This window comes from Bos taurus, chromosome 26 (assembly GCF_002263795.3).
Source record: "Bos taurus isolate L1 Dominette 01449 registration number 42190680 breed Hereford chromosome 26, ARS-UCD2.0, whole genome shotgun sequence".
NCBI lineage: Eukaryota > Metazoa > Chordata > Mammalia > Artiodactyla > Bovidae > Bos > Bos taurus.
The window spans coordinates 14,262,850-14,289,510 of NC_037353.1; the positions used below are offsets into that span (position 1 = coordinate 14,262,850).

General features: G+C 35.2%; 1 protein-coding gene across 10 annotated transcripts in view; it reads left to right on the forward strand.

Annotated features, from left to right (window-relative positions):
- EXOC6 (exocyst complex component 6) overlaps nucleotides 1–26,661 on the forward strand; it is a 190,121-nt gene that overhangs the window by 51,225 nt on the left and 112,235 nt on the right. For 7 of the 10 annotated variants that reach the window (XM_059881805.1, XM_059881806.1, XM_010819842.4 and 4 more), the window contains 11 exon segments: nucleotides 958–1,129; nucleotides 2,392–2,439; nucleotides 2,528–2,618; nucleotides 5,279–5,324; nucleotides 10,107–10,311; nucleotides 12,661–12,813; nucleotides 15,446–15,514; nucleotides 17,171–17,254; nucleotides 23,297–23,343; nucleotides 23,464–23,584; nucleotides 25,074–25,145. In XM_059881805.1, coding sequence (XP_059737788.1) covers nucleotides 958–1,129; nucleotides 2,392–2,439; nucleotides 2,528–2,618; nucleotides 5,279–5,324; nucleotides 10,107–10,311; nucleotides 12,661–12,813; nucleotides 15,446–15,514; nucleotides 17,171–17,254; nucleotides 23,297–23,343; nucleotides 23,464–23,584; nucleotides 25,074–25,145 — 1,108 coding nt within the window. 10 annotated transcript variants of the gene reach the window in all.

Consider the following 26,661-nt stretch of genomic DNA (forward strand, 5'->3'; position numbering starts at 1 on the left):
GAACAGAGGTCTCCTGCATTGCAGGCAGATTCTTTACCAACTGAGCTATCAGGGAAGCCTACAAGTCATGAGGCATGGCCAAAAAATAGAAAAAAAAAAGAATATGAACTCTGGAGCCACATTACCAGGATTCAGATCCCATGTTCATGTTCATTCCACAACTGCAACTAGCTGTCACTTGCTAGTTGTGGAATCTACGACAGTTTACATAATCTGTAACTTATCTGTAAGTCAGTGAGGGTAATAACAGTTTCTATGTTATAGGCTTGTTGTGAGGATTAAAGAGTTAATATATAAAGCACTCAGAATATGTCCTGACACATAATAAATGCTGTAGAAAGCAGAAGTTTGTTTATTCATTCCTTAATCATTCAGTTAGTGATTCTTTTTTGAGCACTAGTGTGTTGAAGGCTCATCTCTTAAGTCTCAGACCTTTAATTCCAGATACTTAGTGATATATCTAGAGGACTTGTGTCTCTTTAAATACTAACATGTTCAAAAGGAATTAAGTATTTTTCACCCAAACTGTTTCTGCTGCTGCTGTTAAGGCGCTTCAGTCGTGTCCGACTCTGTGCAACCCCATTAGACGGCAGCCCACCAGGCTCCCCCGTCCCTGGGATTCTCCAGGCAAGAACACTGGAGTGGGTTGCCATTTCCTTCTCCAATGCATGAAAGTGAAAAGTGAAAGTGAAGTCGCTCAGTCGTGTCCGACCCTTAGCGACCCCATAGACTGCAGCCTTCCAGGCTCCTCCATCCATGGGATTTTCCAGGCAGGAATACTGGAGTGGGGTGCCATTGCCTTCTCCAAACTGTTTCTACTGATGTTATTACTAACAACCTAGTTTGTTTGTTCAGAGATTTTATTTTAAAATATCAGCTTTTGTAGAGATTGAGCTTAATGAAGAAATTTTGGTGAACTGGGAAATTAATGATAGCTTTCTTTTTGTGTCTGTACAGGTCTGTGTATGATGACCAACCAAATGCACACAAGAAGTTTATGGAAAAGTTAGATGCTTGTATCCGTAATCATGACAAGGAAATTGAAAAGATGTGTAATTTTCATCATCAGGGTTTTGTAGATGCTATAACAGAACTCCTTAAAGTAAGGACTGATGCAGAGAAACTTAAGGTAAGAAATATGTTAAAATTCTATTTACCTTTGCTCTCAAATCACTTACATATTTATAGTGCATATTTACAAATTATTATTAAATGTACTGTTTTTAAGTGGATTAGTATACATATTTGGGAATGCTTTATTAATAAAGTTGTTATGCTGATGACAGGAGTTACCTCTCTCTCTCTCTCTTTTTTTGGTAATGCATTGACTTAACAGGATTTCTTTCCTTACAAGAAATGAACTAAAAAAATTCGCACAGTGAAAGACCTCATTTGGGGTTTTAGAGTTCTCAAGTGACAATGAGTACAATTTTTTGATAAAAAACTATTTTCTGAAAATTTGGAAAAACTTATGATAAGTGATTGTGTTTTCCAAATTATTTAATAATAGTGAAACTTTTTTTTTCTTCACTTCATAGCAATGTGTAATTTTCTTAAAGCAAGTTGGTCTGCATTTTCTACCACACAGCTAAAACATTATTTATGAAATAAGACCTGGATTTGTTCTGTCAGAATATAAAGTATTTAGTTATAAGAATTGTCCTATTTATCTTTCTTTACATTTTGAGAGCTTAGCAGACAGAACGACCCTGGTTCACCAAAGGTTATGATTAGAAAACCATTATATAAAGGATATTCAGATAACAAGAGACCAAATACGGCATCAATGAGGTCACTGAGCATCATTGTTCAGAAATTAATGAGATTTTTAATAAACCAGAATGTGCTTCCTTACTATGATGACCTAATGAGTCACTTAATATGTGGGAAAATTTGAGGTTGAGCTTTGCCTGCACCTGCAGCATTAAAATGTTGCTGTGGATTGAGATTTCCGTGTTTGATGTTAATCAACCACCCAGTGTTTGCATTCAGCAAAGTATGAATGTTTAATTACCATAAAATGCAATCACCATTTCCTACAGACAATGAATGGCACATAGACCTCATTGAAGTTATCAAAAAGGGACCACTGGTCAATTGGGTCAGTGATTTGAATTGTTTGACAGACTTAGAGAAGCAAGTAAAGTTCAAAAATCTAGATTAAATTTGAGAAGTTTGCCACAGAATCTGTTAAAAAGAACTGTCATAAGTAATTGAAGTTAACAAAAGCCCTTTTCAATCAAAAGTTCAAGTTCAAGCTGTAGAGTTAATTTGAATTTGCATTTCTTTGTTCTAAGTTTCTCATGAAGCATGATCTGATTACAAGGGTGAGCAGTTACATCAGGGCAGTTTTATGCATATTTGTCTAACTAAGGTGAAATTATTTTTAAGGTGCAAGTTACTGATACCAACCGAAGATTTCAAGATGCTGGAAAGGAGGTGAGAAAATGATTTATTTTTTTGTGTATTCAATATGTGGATGCAATTTAACTGTTCATTTTAAATACGGGCATTTCTTCTCTTTAAGGTGATAGTCCAAACAGAAGATATTATTCGATGTAGAATTCAGCAGAGGAATATTACAACTGTAGTAGAAAAATTACAGTTATGCCTTCCAGGTGAGTTAAACATCTGTAATGTAACATTCAGCTTGGTGAAATTGTAATTTAATGGTGTTTAATCATTCTTCATTATAGGAATTATAGATTACGTGGTGATTGTTCCCCCAATGCCCATGGTTTTCCTTCCTATCTACTTTACTCCCTGCATTTCCATCTTTTTCCGTATTATAAGGCGCCTATTTGATGGTCTATCACATCAGTCTCCTAGAACAGCCTCTACCTTTTCATTCCCTTTCAGCCTAGTTTGCCCTTTGTCCCTCCCCAACCCCTCCTTTCCCCCCGCAGAATACTTTCCCATGGAGAGTGTCTTTTGATTCCATTTTCTTTCATTTTCCTAATTTGCCTACTTTTTTAAACCTCTAGTTTTCCACTGTTTTCTTTTTGTCACTTAAGCAGTTGGTCTTTGCTCCCAATTTCATTTTACTAGTAGATAACATACAGAAGTGCCACATATTCTCCCTTTTTCAGTCTTGCCTTTCTCTCCTATGTTTTGGGAAGACTGACTTACTAGGTTTCTGAGTTTTCTGGTCTCTCTGTTAGGACTTATATACTACTGGGACATTGCAAATAAATTCTGAATAAACTAGCCAGTATTTTCTTTACCTGCATATACCCTGTTCAGAAAAAGGAAACAGGTAGATGACTTCTTTTTCTTAATATAGTAAGCTAAATCCATCTCAGTGTCCTATTTTTTAACTTTTTTTTTGTAAGGAAGGAACCTGAACCTCCATATCCAGGGAGATAGAATAAGGTGCTTTGTATAATATTCACATAATGTAAATTTAGCTTAGACTACACATTACATTAGCATATTGTATTAGCTAAAGAAAAATTATTTGCTGACTTGTAAGAATAAAGTTTCTTTTTTTTATTGTCACTGAAGTTCTGCTCATCTTAATTTCTGATGGACCAGGGATATGTGCACATTAACTTTGAGTAAATAAAATATCTACTTATTGTGTTAGATTTTAGGGTTGGAAACTTAGTTCCTTATAATAATGCTTAATAATACCTCTTTGCCACCATCATATACACTGAAAGTCATGAACACAGCCTCTTAAGTTTGAATGCTTTGTCCTTGAACTGTAAGAAGTAAGCCTAAAAAAATTGGGTTCTCATGGAATGAGGAAGAGTAAATTCAGCTTATTCAACCCTAATGAGCTGTTTGAAATAGAGAAATAAAGGGAAGTAGAAGTTAAGAGTTTTTTATTGCTACTGTCTTTACTCTCAAGGCTGAACAGGAAATCTGAGTTCATGTAAACATTGTGTTCTTAACAGCCACATCCAGAACCACCACTTTCCCTCCATCCATCCTTCTATCTAATTATTCACTCGTACATACTTTTCTGTGTCAGGCATTATGGTAGATATTAGAAATATAAAGTTGAAAATGATGTTGTCCCAGCTCTGAAGGATCCTACTGTCTAATGTGAATAAAGACAAACAAACCATTACTGTATAATTGCCTAACTTCCTCCTTAGATTAAGAGGGGTAAGAGAGGATATAAGAAGTCACAGGGTAAACAATGAATTTTCCTGGTGTTGTAGTTAGTTATTTTGGGGAAAGTATTATTTTTATGTGAAAACAATATGGAAATAATATAAGGTAGATGTGAAATTTACATGAATTGTTGAGATAAAATAGACTTCAAAACAAGTTTATAGTTGTAGCAGCAGTTTTAGGCTTTTTCCTAGGTTATGTGTTCACTCTAATGCTTTGGATGGAAAATGTGAGATATATTACATTGCAATAAAGGGACTTTGATAGAGATATACATGGGGTCTGCAGAGTTAGGGCTGGTTCATTATAGCCACCACTGCAGTTTTTATGGTTTTTCAGACAATTAAACAATATCTTTTGTGAACTTGAAACCCCCTAGGGAGTAGCCATAAGAGTGTAAAAAATCTGGAAAAAAATGTGTCTATCTCTCTTGTCTAGGAAAATGTGAGCTAGCTTAATGATCTAACAGTAATTCACCTGCTTTATACCTCGAAATTCTACTAAGGATGAGTGGTACTCTGCATAGTTGCATTGAGACCTTTTTGGTGGCAGTGTGTCTTCTTGCTGAAGCTTCTAACAATTTTATTGAATAATTACATTTCTGAGCCTTTGATGGAAATGATAAACAAAGATACTTTGTTATGTTTCTTTATGCCTTTATTATAATTTACTCTGTGCTGTAAACTTTTGAGATTTTTCTTTTTCTGTGAATTTGGTGTAAAATTTTGTTTCATGAGCTACAGCAGTTACCTTATTTATTTAGTGTATTGAGTCAAAATCAGTTAATCTCACTATTGCTCAACTTTCTCTCTCAAGTAACTAAGACCACACTTCTCCTTCCACTGCAGCAAGAAATATTAGTAAGTTTTTGATTAGGATAATTGTTACTAGGTTGATGTCTCAGTTTTAGGTGTCAGCCTATGCAAGTGTTGCCAGTTCGATATAATGTATTAATTTATGTAATAGAGTGTTCAATATAAGCAGAAACTAAAATGCTTTCATTTACTTGAAGTATAAAATTTTATTTGAAAATATAAGCCTAAATCAAAGTACAGAGAAAATTATTGAATTTACAGTATGCTCTTCCCTGCTTTATTTTCATCTTTCAAACTTTTTTAATTTGGAAAGCTAAAATAAGTTTTCTTTTTTAATGCAGTGCTGGAAATGTACAGTAAGCTAAAAGAACAGATGAGTACAAAAAGGTGAGTTTCTTTCCTGTTTTTAATAAGAGGTTTTTTCCTATTACTGAAAGCATAAAGAAAATGACTGTAAATTATAGTGAATAATCTGAAGTTTTGCTTTCTATGTTTAACTGTTCTTTGTTAATGCAATTTACCAATCAGGGTCTTTCAATACAGCAATCCTTATCCATTTATTTTTGGATCCTTGCCCTTACATATCAAAGGTTGGTAATACTGATGAAAGACAGTATTCTGAACAAGAACGCAAAAATATTAACATGTTAATGTTGCATACAGTCAAAGGCTGAGTGTGTATTTTGTGAAAGCAAAGTGTGGGTAGTTACATATTAACAATCTGGACTGTGTAGTTCATGTTCTGTTTTATAATACACATGAATACATGACAGATGAAAGATGATTTAAACTAGTTTATGGATCGCCATAGGAGCGTTAGGTATAATTATGTTTAAAATGTTTTAAAGATGAACAATTTTAAATTGTGTAGAAAAATCAGAATCAGACATGCTTGAAACAGAGAAATAATCACTTCTTGTTTATTAATAGCTACTTAATTATCACAGCGCATTATATGCAAATATATACTCAAGAGATTTGTATATGTACTGCTTTGTGTAATGCTTTGCATTGAACTTTATTGGACTTTATCAATTGGTACTAATTAGTAGAATGATTTTATTCCTTCCTAATACATGACCCACAAACTATTCTGAGTCTTTTATTTTATGTATATATTATTAATATATATTATCTATCAAAGTTGTACATCCTCGTATTTTAAATAATAGTTAATAGTTCTGTGTGTTTGTTGCAAAAAAAGAAAGACCAGACATCACCTTCCCTTCTTGCCATTCACTAGTCCTTCTTCCTAGGGTCAAAAACTTTTCCCTTTTTTAAGAAATTATTTTGGTGTTTACATTTATGTCTTTAAATAACTAAATTTACTGTTGCTTCACTATTTTCAAGCTTGGGGCATTATGTATTTCTTCAGATGTTTCATAATCTAATACTTATATGTAAATTTCCCCATTTGTCCCCCAAATGTCTTTTATATATTTTTTGTCCCTGTAATCTAGAACAGCCTTCCCACTTTGCTTTGTTTTTCATGAAAGAGTTCAGATTAGTTTTAGACCGGGGCATTTTGGATTTGTTTATTTTATCATGTTTAGATTCAGATTAAATGTTTTTGGTAAGAGTACAACATAAATGATATTAAAGCAACAGAAGTCATGTGCTATCAGATTATTTCTAGATTATCCTAAATTTGATCATTTGCTTAAGGGGATGGCTTAAGAAAAGGTATGTTTTTCTCTTTGCAGCTAATAAGTAGATGTCTGGTGATTCCCTGGTGAATGCTCATATTTAGTGCATGGTGTGTGTGAGTGCTCAGTCATGTCCAACTCTGTGCGACCCTATAGACTGTAGCCTGCCAGGCTCCTGTGTCCATGAGATTTTCTAGGCAAGAATACTTGAGTGGGTTGCCATTTCCTCCTCCGTGGGATCTTCCTGACCCAGGGATTGAAACTGCAACTCCTGAGTCTTCTGCATTGCAGACAAATTCTGTACAGCTGAGCCTAGTGCAATGGACATAGAAAACTGATTGGAAGCTCTGGGTGTATGGGTGGGACTGGTTTATTGTGAGTTTCACTGTAAAGTTATCTGGAGCGGGCCCTTTTAGTTGGGGAGTTTGTGATGTTAGAATCTGGAGTTGTTTCTTCTGGGACTGGTTAGATTTTCTAGAGGAGACTTCTCCTGTCTCCTCTCTGAAGGGTAAAGATCTGACTTCTGGTATTCTGGGTTGTGAGTTGGAGAAGAGGGCATCTACTATATATGGGCTCAACTAATCCTTTTCCCAGGTGGCTCAGTGGTAGAGAATCTGTCTGCAATGCAAGAGACACAGGTTCAATCCCTGGGTCCAGATGATCCCCTGGAGAAGGAAATGGTGACCCGCTCCCATGTTCTTGCCTGGGAAATCTAGTGGACAGAGGAACCTGGTGGGCTACAGTATATGAGGTTGCAAAAGAGTTGGACAAGACTTAAGAGACTAAGCAGCAACATATTATTGCCCTCAAGCTTGAGTAGTGTCCCCCATTTTAGAAATTATTTGGTTTGGTCTGTTTAGCATTTTCCCAAGATGGAAAAAGGCAGTTGTTTAGATGCTTGTCAGGAAGAAAATCTAGGGTCTGCTTCTTAAACACATTTTAACCAGTACTCCTTACTTTAGCCCTCTGTTGGGGGTTTTGTAAGGGCTATTCCTTACAATAGCCCTTCTATTGGACACTTGTGCATCCATAAATAGTGAAATTCCTGTCACTTCCTGTACTTTTTGGAGTTTTTGTAGGATAAATTAGGTTATTCTTGGTTTTCCTCTGTTGAGTTAGAATTCATTTTCTCAGGTCTCAGGTCTATCAACTTTCCAGATTCTAAAATTTCATTGTGCTCTTTTCCTTATCTCTTCATCTGTGTGGGTTTATGCTATTTAAAAAATCCCTTCATTATCTTTTTATTGGTGTTTCAAAAAGGAGTAAAGCGGAAAACATGTATTCAGTATGTCATCTCACTAGATACTTAGTCCCTACTTCTCTTGTTTGGGCTTATGGTGCCCTGCCATATGTTTTTGTAAGTACGGGTGTCCACATGGGGTAATGAAACACTGGGTACAGGCAGGTGTTATTCCTACTGATCAACTGGAGGTTGCAAATTCAGTGACCTACAGAATCAAGCTAGCACACAGTTGTATTTGGTTTGGCGAATATTGTTTTTTATTAGTTACTGTTACTTACATTTGTTTAAAAAATATCTGGATTTATATTTGGATGACTCCCAAATTGAATCTCAAATCTTAAGCTCTAGTGTAATGTCTCTGAATCTTTTTTTTTTTTTTAAGCTTTTTATTTTATATTGGGGTATCAGTTCAGTTCAGTTCAGTCGCTCAGTCGTGTCCAACTCTTTGCCACCCCATGGACTGCAGCATGCCAGGCTTCCCTGTCCATCATCAACTCCCAGAGCTTGTTCAAACTCATGTCCTTCAAATCGGTGAGGCCATCCAGCCATCTCATCTTCTGTCGTCCCCTTCTCCTCCTACCTTCAATCTTTCACAGCATCAGGGTCTTTTCTAATGAGTCATTCTTTGCATCAGATGGCCAAAGTGTTGAACTTCAGCTTCAATATCAGCCCTTCCAATGAATATTCAGGATTGATTTTCTTTAGGATTGAATGGTTTGGTCTTCTTACGGTCCAAGGGACTCTCAAGAGTCTTCCCCAGCACCACAGTTCAAAAGCATCAATTCTTTGGCAGTCAGCTTTCTTTATGGTCCAACTCTCACATCCATACATGATTACTGGAAAAACCATAGCTTTGACTAGACGGACCTTTGTTGGCAAAGTAATGTCTCTGCTTTTTAATACGCTGTCTAGGTTGGTCATAGCTTTTCTTCCAGGGAGCAAGCGTCTTTTAATTTCATGGCTGCAGTCACCATCTGCGATGATTTTGGAGCCCAAGAAAATAAAATCTGTCACTGTTTGCATTGTTTCCCCATCTACTTGCCATATTGGAATACAGCCGATTAATAGTTGCGGTAGTTTCAGCAAAGGGACTTAGCCATATGTACACATGTATCCATTCTCCCCCAAACTCCCCTCCCATCCATCCTGCCTTATAATGTTGTGCAGAGTTCCCTGTGCTATATAAAGTAGGACCTTGTTGGTTATCCATTTTAAATATAGCAGTGTATACATGTCAGCCCCAAACTCCCTAACTATCCCTTACCCCCACCCTTCTCCCCTGGCAACTGTAAGTTTGTTATCTAAGTCTGTGGATAATCTGTTCTATTGTGTAAATAAGTTCATTTGTATCATTTCTTTTTAGATTCCACATATAAAGTATGTCCTACAATATTTCTCTTCTTTGTCTGACATACTTCACTCAGTGTGACACACTCTAGGTTCCTCCATGTTGCTGATAATGGCATTATTTCATTCTTTTTAACAGCTGAGTAATATTCCATTTTATATATGTACCACATGTTCTTTATCCATTCCTCTGTTGATGAGTATTTAGGTTGCTTTCACATCTTGGCTGTTGTGAATAGTGCCACTGTGAACACTGGGGTGCATGTAACTTTTCAAGTTGTGGTTTTCTCTGGATATATGCCCATGAGTGGGATTACAGGATCATATGGTAGCTCTATTTTTAGTTTTTAAAGGAACCTCTGTACTGTTCTCCATAGTGTCTGTACCAGTTTACAAACCCACCAACAATGTGGGAAGGTTCCCTTTTATCCACACCCTCTACAGCATTTATTGTTTGTAGAATTGTTGATGATGGTCATTCTGACAGTGTGAGGTGATACTTCTAATTTCCTTAAATGTATTTTACTTTAAGTCTGTACTATGTACTTTTTTGATGGTAGGAGATGTGGATGAGAGAGATATCATGAAATCATATATCAAATAATTTAATTAAAAATTTGGAACTATTATCCATATATATTTAATATATGTATATGATATGATTTAATATGATATGTATATTATGACTATGATAATGCTTGTGATGTTGTAGATTTAGATGAAATGCAGTATTGTTTGTTAGTGAATTTTCTTCCTGCAACTTTTTCATATGGTTTATAGTTTGTCATTAGTATGTAGAAGTAAATGTTATTTTCTTTACCTTAGCTATAACAGTATCCTTTTTGATGGAAGCGATGGAATGATTATTTGGTCTTACTTGTAAAATAAATAAAATAAGAACCTTTACAGATTGTTCTTTTTAACTTCTCACAGATATTATTCAGCTCTAAAGACTATGGAACAATTAGAGAATGTGTATTTTCCCCGGGTTAGTCAGTACCGGTTTTGTCAGCTAATGATAGAAAATCTTCCTAAGCTCCGTGAAGATATTAAAGAAATCTCCATGTCTGACCTCAAAGACTTTTTGGAAAGCATTCGAAAACATTCTGACAAAATAGGTGAAACAGCAATGAAACAGGTGAGAATACAGAGAACTTTATTTACTGAAATATAATTGATTTACAATGTTGTGTCAATCTCTGCTGTACAACAAAGTAACTCAGTTATGGAGATACGTACATTTTTTAAAAGGAAAACTTTAATTTAATGGTATTTAATAATCTAGGTTATAGAATATATCCAAAGCTTACTTTTTTTTTTTACTTACATAAAAGGCTTGTTTAAATTTTATCCTTTACTTTGTTTAGTCACTAAGTCGTGTACAAGCCTCTTATGACCCCATGGACTGTGGCCCACCAGGCTCCTCTGTCATGTCCAACTCTTTGCGACCCCATGGACTGTAGCCTACCAGGCTCCTCAGTCCATGGGATTTTCCAGGCAAGAATGCTGGATTGGGTTGCTATTTCCCTCTCCAGGGGATCTTCCCAGGGATTGAACCCCGGCTTCCCGCATTGTAGGCAGACGCTTTTACCATCTGAGCCATCAGAGTTTGGAAGCAATGTTCTAAATAAATGATTTTTTACTACAAAAATTGAATATCATAGACAAAATAAGTTTGGGCACAGAGGGAGAAAGAGAATTCTGATTTTTTTTTCCCCAGTGATAGGTTAATGATGTTAATGGGTGAGAAGGGACAATGATTTTCTTAAGCACAAGCCTCTAGAGCCAGCATCAAGGTTTAGGTGAGGGTAGAGGTAGATTTCTGTGATGTACATGGTCTCATTACCTGGGAGTAGAAAGGCCTGAATAACAGTAGTATAGCTCTTAGAGGAAATTCACCCTAAAGAGGCAGTGGGTAAACTTTCTACATGCTAACAGAACAGAGTAGCTACAATCTGGCCTCTCCCAACAGAGGGAATGTTCCACTAATATGCATCAAGTACCATTTCCTTCCTCAGGGGATCTTCCTGACCCAGGCATCAGACCTGGGTCTCCTGCACTGCAGCTGGATTCTTTACAGTCAGAGCTACCAAAACATTAATTAGGCATTAAATAGTGAGATAAAAATGCTGGAATTAATCCTATAGTTTTTTCAATCTCTGATAATGAGGCTCTGATAGTGAAGTATCACTAAAATGCATAAAAGAAAATATAAGGTTTCTCAATTAATCTGTATGAATACTCATTTTTGTCAATAATTAAGTCAGTTGTAGGGTAACAGTTTCTGCCTTTCAAGTGTTCATAAACTGTGGATGCTTTCTGTGGAAAATGAAATAAGCTTGCAACTTGATATCATAGTTTTCTGTGAGGTTAGTAGACATTTTTTTTTCTACAAATAATCCATTGGAGTTAAGGCAGCATATTTTATGTATGTTCCAGTATGATATCATATCTTTTAAATTTTTCTAGCGTTTTTAAGTTTATGTCTTTAGTTTTCCTCTTAAAAAAGAATTAGTGGTAATTCTTTTATAAAATCTTGACAGTGCTCCAAACCAAAGATCATTAAAATAATTGAATCACTAGTTGACCTGAGGCTTCCTAAGTGGCTCAGTGGTAAAGTATCCGCCTGCCAATGCAGGAGATGCAAGACACAGGTTTGATCCCTGGGTTGAGAAGACCTCCTGTAGTAGGAAATGGCAACCCACTCCAGCATTTGTGCACGGGAAATTTCATGGACAGCAGAGCCTGGCGGGCTGCAATCCATGGGGTTGCAAAGAGTCAGACACAACTGAGCATGCATGCACATACATTAGTCAGATTCATTGAATCAAAGAGCAGGATGGTGGTTGCCAGAGGGGAACGAGTTACTCATCTACAGACGTAGTTTCAGAATGAAATGAACACAGTCTAGGGAATTCCCTGGTGCTCCAGTGGTTAGGACTCTGGGCTTTCACTGCTGTGGGCCTGGCCTCTATCCCTGGTCAGGGAACTGAGATCCCACAAGATGCATGGGGTGCCCATTAAAAAAGAAAAGATGAACAAGCTATAGAGGTCTTCTGTAACTATTATACCTATCAGCAATAATGTATTAAAGTATTGATATACACATTGAATATGTACACTTAAAAATTTAAGAGAGTAGATCTCATGTTAAATGTGCTTACCATAATAAAGTAGAATTGAAAAAAAGAAAGTGAAAGGAAATAATCAAGAGAAGAAATCAGTATAATAGAAAACAAAGTACAGTAGGGAGGATCAACAAAGATGAAAATTGGTTCTTAACCTTTTAAAATAAAATTGATAACCCCCTGCAAGACTCTTGAAAAAAGAAGGAGGGTACAAATAAATCATGAATAAACAATGGGACATCATTCCGGAGCCTGTACCTCCAGACATTAAAAAGATGAAAAAGTACAAAGAAATTCTTAAACCAGTTTTGACCACAATATTTTTTCAAATAACCTGAACTTTTCTTTTCCCCAAATAGGCACAGCAGCAGAAAATCTTCACTGTTACTCTGCAGAAGCAAAATAATGTAAAATTTGGGAAGACTATGTATATAAATGATAGAATTCCAGAAGAAAGGAATGAAATTGTATTGAAACATGCATTTGAGGAAGAGGATGAGAATGAAGAGGAGGTGATGGGAATTTGTTTCTTTTTCTGTTTTTTTGTTTTTATCTGTTCCTTCATTCTTTTCTTTTCTTCCCCCTTTTACTTTCTTTTCTTCCTCCCTCCCTCATCTATTATTGGGTGGTTTTTTTCTGCTTGAGTTGTACTGTCTCTGTGAGTCCTGCCATGTGTAATGTGAACTTAAGTAGATCAGTTTGTAATGATATTAGAACAAAAGAATCATTGAAAATGTTAGATTGCATAGTGGGCAGATATAGATTATCTATATAATATATGGATAATAAAATATAGATTATGTCTTATATTGGAGAAGGCAGTGGCACCCCACTCCAGTACTCTTGCCTGGAAAATCCCATGGACGGAGGAGCCTGGTAGGCTGCAGTCCATGGGGTCTCGAAGAGTCGGACACGACTGAGCGACTTCACTTTCACTTTTCATTTTCATGCATTGGAGAAGGAAATGGCAACCCACTCCAGTGTTCTTGCTTGGAGAGTCCCAGGGACGGGGGAGCCTGGTGGGCTGCCGTCTGTGGGGTCGCACAGAGTCAGACACAACTGAAGTGACTTAGCATTAGCATAGCATATGTCTTATATATAACATAAATAAGATATAGATTTGTAGGCTACAGATAGTTTAACCTAGGTGTTCTGCAATAATTAACAGTAAAAGTATAAATTTAATTTTTTTTGTAGTGATCCCTCATAATTTAATTACCTGTGGCAAACATTTAATTGCATGATGGCTTAACCTTGCCAGTTAGACTAATTCTGGATACCCTACCTTTTTTTCTTTGGTTGGTGCTGAGATAGTACAAAGAACTTTTAGTATGATTAAAGTTAAATTTTTAATTTCTTAAAAAAGTTTTATTAAGTCTAGAAACCTTGAAATTGTCTGTAAATATTTTCTTTCTTTTATTCTCTATGTTCAAATTCATTCCTTGTCTAGTGCTTCTTTTATTCTTTCTACAAAGTCATCTGTTGAGCCTACTTTTTATCTTTTCCATTGAATTCCTTTTGAATTAGTTAATACCATAAGAAGTCTAATATTCCCAATTGTTTATAAGTTTTGCCTTGTCAATGAGATTTTAAATTCTTTTTTTAAGGACACTGTTAGGGTATAGTAAGAACTTTTAATTGATTGATTAAAAAGGAACCATATAAATATATGTGTCCATGGCTTCTCTGCGGAGAAGGCAATGGCACCCCACTCCAGTATTCTTGCCTGGAAAATTCCATGGATGGAGGAGCCTGGTAGGCTGCAGTCCATGGGGTCGCTAAGAGTTGGACATGACTGAGCAACTTCACTTTCACTTTTCACTTTCATGCATTGGAGAAGGAAATGGCAGCCGACTCCAGTGTTCTTGCCTGGAGAATCCCAGGGACGGGGGAGCCTGGTGGGCTGCTGTCTATGGGGTCACACAGAGTCGGACACGACTAAAGCGACTTAGCATAGCATAGCATGGCTTCTCTGTGGTTGTGGGAACCACTGAGTGTTCAATGTGTACATTTGCATTATATGCCTTGAGGATAAGTGAAACTGTATGTATTTATGAGTGTGTGTGTATATGTATGTTAATATTTGTATGTATGTATATACATATATTTACATATATAGTGGATGTCTGATATACAGACAAATAAATTGCCTTAGAGGGTTTAATGTCTTTCTAATATGGAATTAATGTGACCTGAATGGTCCCTTGGAATAAAATAAACATTTTTAAAATCTGCTTTTTTGTTCTTCTTAATCAATATTCAAAGAATCTCTGTCTTTTCTCCCTTGAAATTCAGAATGGTGAAAATGAACCATCTAGTCTTTGTATCTCAATTTTCCTGGGTCTGTTTTATGTATCTTTCAACTGTTAGAAGCATTGCCATCTTCCCCTTCCCGTAATCCATACTCTAAGAGAAACTTGGTTGTTTCCCTGTTCTTTCAGATCTATTTAATTATTACTACATTTTATTTCTTTCATTTTCACAAATAAATAACTGTAATAAAAATAATTTAAGTTCACTCAGAGGATTTGTAAGACTAGAAACGTGTTCCTTTAAAAAGAGTTTATTTCACGAGTTTGGGAAACTTTATGTTACTTTGTTTCTTTCATTGTAAAGTGTACTTTAAAAATATTAACGTTTCAGAATCAGGATACATCTTAAAATTGATGATATTATAGTTTCAAGTGGTAGTGTTTTTTCCTTTTTTAGTGTTCCATAAAATAAAAGTGATAATATCTTAAACTTGATGAAATAATGCTAAGTGATGCATAAGGGAAGGAGCTTCACCTGTAACTAAGTTGTACATTTGTGCACTGTCTTCTTCAGAAGCAGTAGTTATATATCTAGTTATCCATGGCAGTTTTCTGATAATCTATTAAGCATGTTAAAGATATATAGGTTCCCTGCTTTATTGACCTATAACCTAAAATAATCAACAATGATGATAAATATATAAAGAATAAGGTATGAACAGGTGCCAAAACATAATAAAAAGGCATTGTGTTTCTATTATATGCTTTTTATGGTTGCTAAATGTTATAACATGATATCTATGAATCTTCTTGTCTAATTTTAACTTTGTATTATTCAACAGTAGACTAGTAGTTTGACCTATAATTTTAAAAATTTGTTTTATTTTTTCAGGTCTTAACTGTACAAGATCTTGTTGATTTTTCCCCTGTTTACCAATGTTTGCATATTTATTCTGTTCTTGTAAGTATCTTTTGTATACGTGTATATGTGTATGTATACATGTGTGTGTGGGCCCACATGTGGGTGCATATACTTATATTATTAAAAAGACATGTATGCATTTTAGGCCTGCTTTTCTAAAGGCTGACTACAAGTTCATTGAGCTGCAAATCTACATGCAGTGTTTATTTGTGAAGTATCCACTGCATGTGAGGCATTTACTTCTTTCTTTAACTTAGGATGTACTTTGAAGTATACTTTTCATGTATACTTAAAAGAACTTTCCATTTCTTCCTTCTTGGCTCTGTACAGTTGTATCACAGTTACTTTTAAATATGTTACTTATGTATTTGTTATGCCAGACTACATTGTTTTCATTTTTGGTTGAACAATTATCCTTTTATTTTAATATAATTCATATACCAAAACATTTACCTTTCTAAGATATATAGTTTAGTGATTTTAGCATATTCACATGGATGTGCAACCATTACAAATAGTTTCCGGACATTTTATTAGTACAAAAGGAAATCCCTTACGTGTTAGCAGTCACTCCTTACTCTCCCCTCACCTCAGTCCCTAACAAGCACTAATTTACTTTCTGTCTCTGTGAGTTTGCCTATTCTGGGTATTTCATATAAATGGAATCATCATATATGTGGCCTTTTGTGTTCAACTTCTTTCATGTGGGTAGAAGTTTAAGATATTAATTGAAATTACTCTTCTTTTTTAATGTAGACATTTAAAGCTGTAAATTTCCTCCTAACCTCTGATTTAGCTGCAGTCTCTGAGTTTTGATGTATTGTGTTTTTGTTTCCATTTATCTCAAAGTATTTTCTAATTTCCTATGATTTCTTCTTTAACCCACTAGTTATTTAATGGAGTTAAATAACTAATTTAGCTTAAATAACTAAACACCAAGATGGAGTTTAATCTTCATGTTGGTGAATTTCCCTAAAGTTCTTCTGTTACTGATTCCTAATTTAATCCCATTGATTAAATCAGAGATCATATTTTATATGATTCTAGTCCTTTTAAATTTATTGAGGCTTGTCTTTATGGCATCACAATGCTCTATCTTGGAGAATGTTCCATATAAACTTAAGAATAATGTATACCTGGCTGTTGTTGGATGCAGATTAATGGTAAACCATGTTAGAAACAATATATTGTCCTGTGGTGAGATATGCGTAGTTCTTATACAACATGTTCAGAAGTTGAGACTTGATAGCTAATTTTCCTACTTAGTTTCCTTCACTGACAGCCGTATTTTCTTTGGTCAGTCAAAAATGTATAAAGCCTAAGTGATAAGTTGGGCAACTGTCAAATTGTTTGAATTTGGCTTTGAGTGAGTGAAGTCGCTCAGTCGTGTCCGACTCTTTGCGACCCTGTGGACTGTACCTCTCCAGCCTCCTCTGTCCATGGGATTCTCCAGGCAAGAATACTGGAGTGGGAACTTGGCTTTAGTTTTCTTAATTGTCATGACTCCAAACAAGGTAACTGCCTATGAACTATAATGCCAAAATCTTGTTCTTGGTATTCAATGTGAAATACCATTCCGCTTTTAATTCTAGTTGTTAGAAACTGAAAAATGACCCTTACAGAATAAAGAAGTTATCTGTTTAGAAATGTGTTTGTGTTATGTGTGTTTTTATTACTCTACTGATTTTATTTTAGGGTGATGAGGAAACATTTGAAAATTATTACCGAAAACAAAGAAAGAAACAGGCAAGACTGGTATTGCAACCCCAGTCAAATATGGTAAGTATATGGAAATTTTGAATTGATTATGTTGTCAGTTTTTAACCCCTTTAATTTCTTCAGAGCATGGATTCCACTGAAAATATTTATTGAACACCTACCACTTCCAGTAATTGGTTTAGGTGTGAAGATTACAGTAGTTCAAATGGATGAGTCCCTTCTCTCATGAGCTTACATTCTATTAGGGAAGACAGACTATAAATAAATAAGAAAAGTCAATAAATATGAAATGTCAGGGAGTGGTAATTAGTTTCTGACAGTATGGTAGACTGCTGCTGCTGCTAAGTCGCTTCAGTCGTGTCCGACTCTGTGCGACCCCATAGACGGCAGCCCACTAGGCTCCTCTGTCCCTGGGATTCCCCAGGCAAGAATACTGGAGTGGGTTGCCATTTCCTTCTCCAGTGCATGAAAGTGAAAAGTGAAAGTAAAGTCACTCAGTCGTGTCCGACTCTTAGCGACCCCATGGACTGCAGCTTACCAAGCTCCTCCGTCCATGGGATTTTCCAGGCAAGAGTACTGGAGTGGGGTGCCGTTGCCTTCTTCAATGGTAGACTGAGTACCTTAATTAAGTAGTCTACTGAAAAAAACAACTAAAGATGCTGGATAAAACATTTTTTTTAAATCTTAAATTCTTTTACATGCACTGAGGATCACATAGGAAAGTATAGTCCTGACAGAGACTAAATAAGTAATCTGGAGGGGCTATGTTTGTGGGATTTTTATCAGTCATTCTTAAGAATACATGTATTTTTTGGCTATAAAATTGTGACATATTTGCTGTAGAAAAATAAGGAAAAAATGAAATAAAATAATCCATAATGTAAAAAAACTACTAAGTCAATGTGAAACTGTTCTATATGTTGGTTATGGTGATACGTATGTGACTAGATACATTTGTGGAAGCTCATAGAAGCAGCACATGAAAAAGAGCTTTACTGATATAACTTATACCCCAGTACACCTAAATGTAAGATATAGATGGCAGCCCACTAAGCTCCTCTGTCCCTGGGATTCTCCAAGCAAGAACACTGGAGTGGGTTGCCATTTCCTTCTCCAGTGCATGAAAGTGAAAAGTGAAAGTGAAGTTGCTCAGTTGTGCCCGACTCTTAGCGACCCCATGGACTGCAGCCTACCAGGCTCCTCCATCCATGGGGTTTTTCCAGGCAAGAGTACTGGAGTGGGGTGCCATTGCCTTCTCTGATAAACAAAATAGGAAAACTTAAATGAAGACAAATCCAGACAGGCATAATGAAACACTGTGCGTGGGTTCTAAGTCACTTCAGTCATGTCTGACTCTTTGCGACCCTAAGGACTGTAGCCTGCCAGGCTCCTCTGTCCATGGGGTTCTCCAAGGCAAGAACACTGGAGTTGGTTGCCATGCCCTCCTCCAGGGGATCTTCCAGACCCAGGGATTGAATCTGCGTTTCCTGTGGTTCCTGTATTGCAGGCGGATTCTTTACCACTGAACCCTGGGGTAAAGTCCCAATGAAGCACTAAATGTAGCTTTTTCCCTAAGGGGAATCTGCTAAATGGGAAAGCATGAGTTTTAAGGATGTAGAAGTATAGAGGCAGAAGCCCAGAGTCACCCAAAGAAGGTGATGAGAGATTCTCTCCTTTACAAGGCTGAGACTCCAAAGAATTATAGCTCATTATTGGAATGACCTAGAGAGAAAGCCATCTTGCAAAATCTCTCAGGTCCTTCTGCCAAAAATACTAAAGAAAATTGCCTATCCCAAATCCTGGTGCTGAGTGAACAAAGAAAAAAATCCCTAATAATTCATAAGAAGCAGTTCTTAACATGTGTTTGCAATCCAATTTCATTCTACTTGGATCGTCAAAAAAATCTCAGGCTGAAAATTTAAAGTCGTTCCATTTTGATCTTGTCTCCAGGTGTCTGTTAGAAGCAAATGCAGATCTTCTCTGAACCTTCATACCAAGTTAAGAGTATCCACAGTTAAAGTTTCAATAGGAAAATTAACAACTCATACTCAGAACTAATTATTGAACAAGTGAGAATCTTTAGAAATATTGACAACAGAAATAAATTGTAAAAGACTTTCAATATTTGAGTTATTAGGCATAGAATATAAAATAACAGTATTTTATATAAAATAACAGTATTATATTTAAAGAAAGAAAAGCTTGCCCTTCTCAATAGGGAGCCATAAACTATAAAGAAATTACCAAAAAAAAGTGAAAAAAATCAAGTAGAACACCTAGTAAAGATATATGAGCCAAAATGAAAAATTTTGTGAACAACTTTTAACAGTTGATGAATTCTCTTAGTTGACCTGAAGAAATTATCTAGACAATATCACAGAGAGCAACTTGAACTCTCATAGGCTTCTGATAGATATGACTGTTGTACCAATTGTAACTATTTGGAAAATAGTTAGACAGTTTGTTATAATGTTAAGCAAATACTTATCATATGACCCAGAAATCCCACTCCTAAGTTTTTACCCATAAGAATTGAAAATGTATCTACATAGTGGCTTATTCCCACTCCAGTACTCTTGCCTGGAGAATCCCATGGACGGAGGAGCCTGTTGGGCTGCTTGAGTGACTTCACCTTCACTTTTCACTTTCACGCATTGGAGAAGGAAATGGCAACCCACTCCAGTGTTCTTGCCTGGAGAATCCCAGGGACGAGGGAGCCTGTTGGGCTGCCTTCTGTGGGGTCGCACAGTCGGATATGACTGACGCGACTTAGCAACATAGTAACTTTATTCATAAATACCAGAAACTAGAAACATTTCAAATGTCTATGAGGTAGTGAATAGATAAACAAATTGTTGTATCTCTACATAATGGAATGTTATATACTTAGCAGTAGAAAGGGAACTGATACATGCAATAACATGGATAAATCCTTTTTTTTTTTAAACAAGTAAAGTGTTTATTAGGAGGAAAAGGAGTATAGTATGTGTGGACAGATACACAGGTGAGCTCACAGAGAGGGTCCCTGAGTCACTGTCTCGTGGCAATTGAAATCACTTATATCAGGCATTTCTTCTGGGTTTCCTTTGGCCAGTCATTTTGATTTGCCTGGTTCACAGTCCATATTTGGTGTATCTCAGGATCCTCTTGACATGGATAAATCTTAAAAGCATTACTGGAAGTGAAAAAATTCAGATACAAAAAAATTACATATAGTGTAATTTGTGTTATATGACATTTTTGAAAAGGCAAAACTATAAGATAGAATGGGATCAGTGGTGAAGGGTTAGGGATTGGGCAGAGTGATTCACTACAAAGGGGCATAAGGGGAACTTTGTTATGAGGTAGAAATATTCTCTATCTTGATTTTGGTGTGGTTTCACAAATGTCTATATTTGTTGAAACTCATTAGACTCTCATATGTAAAATTTGCTTTATGTAAATTATAACAATAAATTTAACTTTAAAAACAAAGATAAGAGAAGACCTTAAAAATACCCAGAGAGAAGAGGTTATTTTCAAGTAAACAAGACAGTGGAGTATTTTCAATGCTGAAGGAAAACAACTTTCTACCCGAGATTCTCTATTCAGTGGAACAAGGACAAAGACATTTTCAGACAAAGAGGAGGAGAATTTGTTACCGAGATACCCTTAGAAGGAAAGAAAAGACTGTAGTCAAAAAGAAAGTGATGCCAAATGGAAAAAATGAGATTCTAAAAGAAATGAATAGCAAAGAAAGTATAAATATGAGGATAAACCTGTGTTGACTATAGAAAATAATATTAATACAGTATTATGGATAGAATTTAAAACAAGATAGAATCTTATCTTTAAAACGAGATAGAGTCAAAATGCACAATAACAATAGCATAAATATTAGGGTGAATAGAGTAAATATTAGGAAGTTATTGAAACTGAACTGTTTTGGAATTATCCAGAAAAGAATAAAATTATTAATTAATTTTAGAGTTTGATTATTTAAGTATGCATAATGTAATTTCTGTAACAATTAGAAGAATAGAAACAGTATATAGTTAAATATAATTTAAAAAGCTTAAGTTATAAAAAATTCATCTTAGAGCTGATAAAAAATGTTAATTTGAATCTATAAGTACTTGATAACATTGACTTAAAGTATTTAAAGCAAAATTGCTGCAACTAAAAGGGTAAATTAAAAAATCCATAAGCATTGTGGATGCTTCAGTATCTTATAAGCCATTAGACAGAATAGCAGTAAGAATACAGAACATGTTTAATAATAGGCTTATCTAATAGACTTAAAGCTCAACATTCAGGAAACTAAGATCATGGCATCCGGTCCCATCACTTCATGACAAATAGATGGGGAAACAGTGGCAGACTTTATCTTTTTGGGCTCCAAAATCACTGCAGATGGTGATTGCAACCATGAAATTAAAAGACGCTTACTCCTTGGAAAGTTATGACCAATCTAGACAGCGTATTCAAAAGCAGAGACATTACTTTGTCTACAAAGGGCCGTCTAGTGAAGGCTGTGGTTTTTCCAGTGGTCATGTATGGATGTGAGAGTTGGACTATAAAGAAAGCTGAAACATGTAAAATATCATGTAAGAAACGAGTTGCCAGTCCAGGTTCGATGCACGATACTGGATGCTTAGGGCTAGTGCACTGGGACGACCCAGAGGGATGGTATGGGGAGGAAGGAGGGAGGAGGGTTCAGGATGGGGAACACATGTATACCTGTGGCGGATTCATTTTGATATTTGGCAAAACTAACACAATTATGTAAAGTTTAAAAATAAAATTAAAAACAAAAAAGAAAGCTGAGTGCAGAAGAATTGATGCTTTTGAACTGTGGTGTTGGAGAAGACTCTTGAGAGTCCCTTGGACTACAAGGAGATCCAACTAGTCCATCCTAAAGGAGATCAGGCCTGGGTGTTCATTGGAAGGACTGATGTTGAAGCTGAAGCTCCAGTACTTTGGCCACCTCATGCTAAGAGGTGACTCATTTGAAAAGACCCTGATGCTGGGAAAGATTAAGGGCAGGAGGCGAAGGGGATGACAGAGGATGAGATGGTTGGATGGCATCACCGACTCAATGGACACGAGTTTGGGTGAACTCTGGGAGTTGGTGATGGACAGGGAGGCCTGACATGCTGCTGTTCATGGGGTCGCCAAGAGTTGGACCTGACTGAGTGACTGACCGGAACTGAACTGAATAGACTGGTGGTCCGGTGGTTAAGACTCAGTACTTTCACTGCCATGGGCCCAGTTTGATCCCTGATTGAGGAACTAAGATCCCAGAAGCCATGCAGCACAGCCAAAAAAAAAAAAAAAAGAATTCTGTTTCACACCTGTAAAAACACTTTTTAAGAGTACATATTGAGCACTGTAAAGTGTGACAACATACTATGTTATAAAGCAGGTATCAAGACATATCCAACTTTTGTGTCATGTAGACTCTATTCCCTGATCATAGTATTTTTAAGCCAAAAGTGTAATAACAGCCTCCTCCCTGAAAAAAAATCCAGATGTTTGAAAATTTTGATCACTTTCATGAAATAAAATACAATATTTGAACTTAATTGAAATATTTTATGTAATAAGCTCTTACGAAATTCAAATAATCAAATATTTTCTTTTTGTTAAAATTATGAACAATAGGAAATTGTAGACCATTTCAGAGGAATTTGACTTTTATTATGAATCAGATAAAAAAATCATTAGAAGGTGTTTAGGAAACGATATATTTATTTGATTAATTTTGAAAAGTATTGTTCTGGCAGCTGTCTGGAGAATAGACTGAGGAAACAAGCCTGAAAGCTTGGAAGGCTAGGTAGGAGAAGGATGTAATAGGACTAGTGAGAGATGATAGTGGATTGAATTAGCTTACTGAGATGAAGGTTCTGACTTTTTAATTTGCTTATTTTGTCTCTTTTTGAATGCAAATTCCATGAGGGTAAGGACTTTTTGTTATTTACCAGTGTATCCCTTGTGCCTTAAAATATATGCTTATAGTAGACTCTCAATAAGTATTTGTTAACAAATGTTGTACTGATTTGCAACTACTTTTATGTTACTGATATCTATTGTTTTAAATTGATTTTTATTTTTCATTTACAGCATGAAACAGTTGATGGCTATAGAAGATATTTCACTCAAATTGTAGGGTATGTATCTAATATGGCAACAAATATTATTTTGATACTGTGTTAAATGTCAAAACTAATTATTTTCTATTTAGGTTTGAATTTTGTTTCAACTCGTTATTTTGCAATTGCTGTTTTTAGGTTCTTTGTGGTGGAAGATCACATTTTACATGTGACCCAAGGATTAGTAACCAGGGCATACACTGATGAACTTTGGAACATGGCCCTCTCAAAGATAATTGCTGTCCTTAGAGCTCATTCAGTAAGTTAGATAATTTATGTTACTAAATTTTTAATTCAGTTACTTCAAGAACTTATGAATTGGATAGTGTCAAAAGAAAGTTGTACCTTCATTAGTTCTACATTTTTTTGAAAATTGTCAGATTTGGAGGCAGTAATGTTAGGCTTTTGTTTGTGTGGTAATATTGAGCTGTGATTTTGCAACTGACTGGGGCTTCTGAAGACACTTTCAGTCCAGCATTATAGAAGATGGAGAATTATGCTGTTCTCATTAGTCTCAACTGACCTCTTCATTAGATCACTGAAAAGCACCATGAAGAAAGGGTTTTTAATTATCATTCCACATTCTTTGTTTCCAAAATAAACTCCACCATTAAAACTCAATAGAACTTGTTCTTGAATGTTTATAGCTTATTTGCAGTAGTACACTTATAAATGTCCTAAAAATAATGTGCAGTTGTCAAAATTTAAACTCATTTGGAGTAGTGAATCTTTAGGTAATGAAAACTTTTTTATGAAGAAGGGTAAAATGATAAAATATTTTTATAATATGCCTTTTGTGGAAGTAAAAATTATGTTATAAGGACTAATGAAATTAATAATTTCTTAGTGTGCACTTTTTCTTAAGATAGTTTTGGAAGTTTGCCTTCAGTAAAATCTCCCCAAACTTAAAATTTTATAATCTATTATTTAAAATTTTGTTATTGAGAATAGAGATTGAAAATATTTTGAAGAAAGATTATTAGTTTAAGTGATACTTAGATTATAAATACATTTTATTTTTACTTGTCAGGGACATAGATTCTGGGTACACTATTTGTCCAATGAACTACAACTTTTTCTATCATGTATAATAAAGAACATTATATTTTATCATGGTTTATATTCTGACCAGCTAAGAATATGTAATATTGTAGTATGCTCCCTATTGATTTCATGACATCGTGTATGAAATCGTATTATATTAAATGCAATATATCATATTTACAATCTTACTAAATGCTATTAAGGGAGCACGAGTGAATTTCACTATCCTTTTGAAATTAATTATTTTCCTTTGATGGATTACTAAGAAAATACTTAAATTGTCACTTAGAAAAATATAATTGATTGCATCTCTTTTATAATAGAATAAATAAATAATTGAAAAGTAGAAATATAAACCATTTTTTCAATTTGAAATAACTAGTTCTTTAAAATCTAAAGACTTTTTTGGAAATACAAGCATCATTGCTTTGACCAAAGTAAGTGTGTGCAAATTTCAGGAAAATTTCTTTTCATATAGTACCTAAAGTGGTTTGTCATGTCATGATCTTTCCCTAATAATTTTTTAGTGAATAGAGGAAGTCAAATGTGAATCTGATAATCAAGACTTGAAATTTATTGTAAGTCAAGCAAATTTAAGGAAGAATTTTCAAGTTTTATTTCTTAATTTTTAACCAAGTGACTCTGGTGTGTGTGTATGTGTGTTTGTTTGTGTTTCTACCCCCACTTACCCTTCATTCTCCCAGTCTTATTGCACCGATCCTGATCTTGTTCTGGAGCTGAAGAATCTCATTGTAATATTTGCAGATACTCTACAGGTGGGTGATAATCTGATATTCAGTTAATGGCTATTTGAGCACATAAAACTATTCAAAATATAGTGTAGACCATACTCATTTCTTGTATTGTGGCTTAATGGTAGTAAATTAGCAATAATCAAATGTTTACTTATGTATTGATATTCTCCTATCATTTAGAACTTTTCATACTACTGCTTTCCTGATTATGAAGCTTGGACAGAGATCAGGGAATATTACCATCTTTTAAAATATTGGTCATTCTGTTGGAGTAGATATAGTATTTTTGCAGTTAAAAAAAAGTACGCAATGTAATGGGAAAAACCCTGAACTAGAAATTAGAATATTAAAGTTCTGCCTGAGGAGAGTGAACGTGAGCTGTGGAATCACAAAGACCCGAGTTTATGTTCAGCTTTTGCTGTTGACTAATTGTATGCTTACACGTTTTCTGAACTTCAGATCCTCATTTGTGAAAGTGAATTTATTAATTACTAGTTTTCAGAATTGTTTTGAGTTTTAAATGTGATGCGGTATATGAAAATAAACGCTAGTTTGAAAGCTGTATGTACTCATTTCCTTCCTAATTTCAAGTGTGCTATGACTGTAAGCAGATCACTTTACTTTGCATTTTGGAGTTTTTTTCTTTTTAACATAAGATTAAAACTGAATTGTCTGAAAACTCATTGTCTTTGTGGTTATCAATATCAAAGTTTTGAACTTGTCCCTCATTTTTGATCACAGATAATAAAGAATTGATTAAGTTTTCATGCTTAAACTTATGGGATTTTTGATGTTTGATTGATTGATAGATGTTTGATTGGTTGATAAGTTTTCAACCATGCTTAAATTTATGGGATTGTTAGAGCTGGAATAACTTTTTGTGAAATATAGACCAACGTTTTCCAAAGTGTGATACTAGTTGTATGGTCAAAAATGTTTAGAAAATGCGGAGTGAAGTAAAAGAGATTTTTCTGCTAGAAGCAAGTTTATAGCATACATTTCCAAAGGTAAGGTGATTATGTAGCATTTTCCCAACATATCTGACTCTTAAATCTTTTTTTTCCCTTAGAGTATCTTTTCGATGTAGAGGTTCATATAAAGTGCTTTAGGAAATGCTGGGGCTTCCCTTGTGCCTTAGTTGGTAAAGAATCTGCCTGTAATGTGGGAGACTTGGGTTCGATCCCTGGGTTAGGAAGATCCCCATGGAGAAGGGAAAGGCTACCCACTCCAGTATGCTGTTCTGGAGAATTCCATGGACTGTATAATCCATGGGGTCGCAAAGAGTTGGATACACCTGAGTGACCTTTACTTTTAGGAAATGCTAAACTATTTGTTTTATCACAGGAGTCCATCCTAGAATAATATTTTTTATTATTTTATCTATTTTATTCTTAAACCTAAGGAGATAATATCACAAGCTCATTTAGTAAATTATTTTATTGCCTTATATCTTCATTAGTTTTTACAGCTTATAAAACCAGAATAATTTGGGACTTTTTTTCTTTCATAAATTTTGTGACTAATGTACCTATAATAC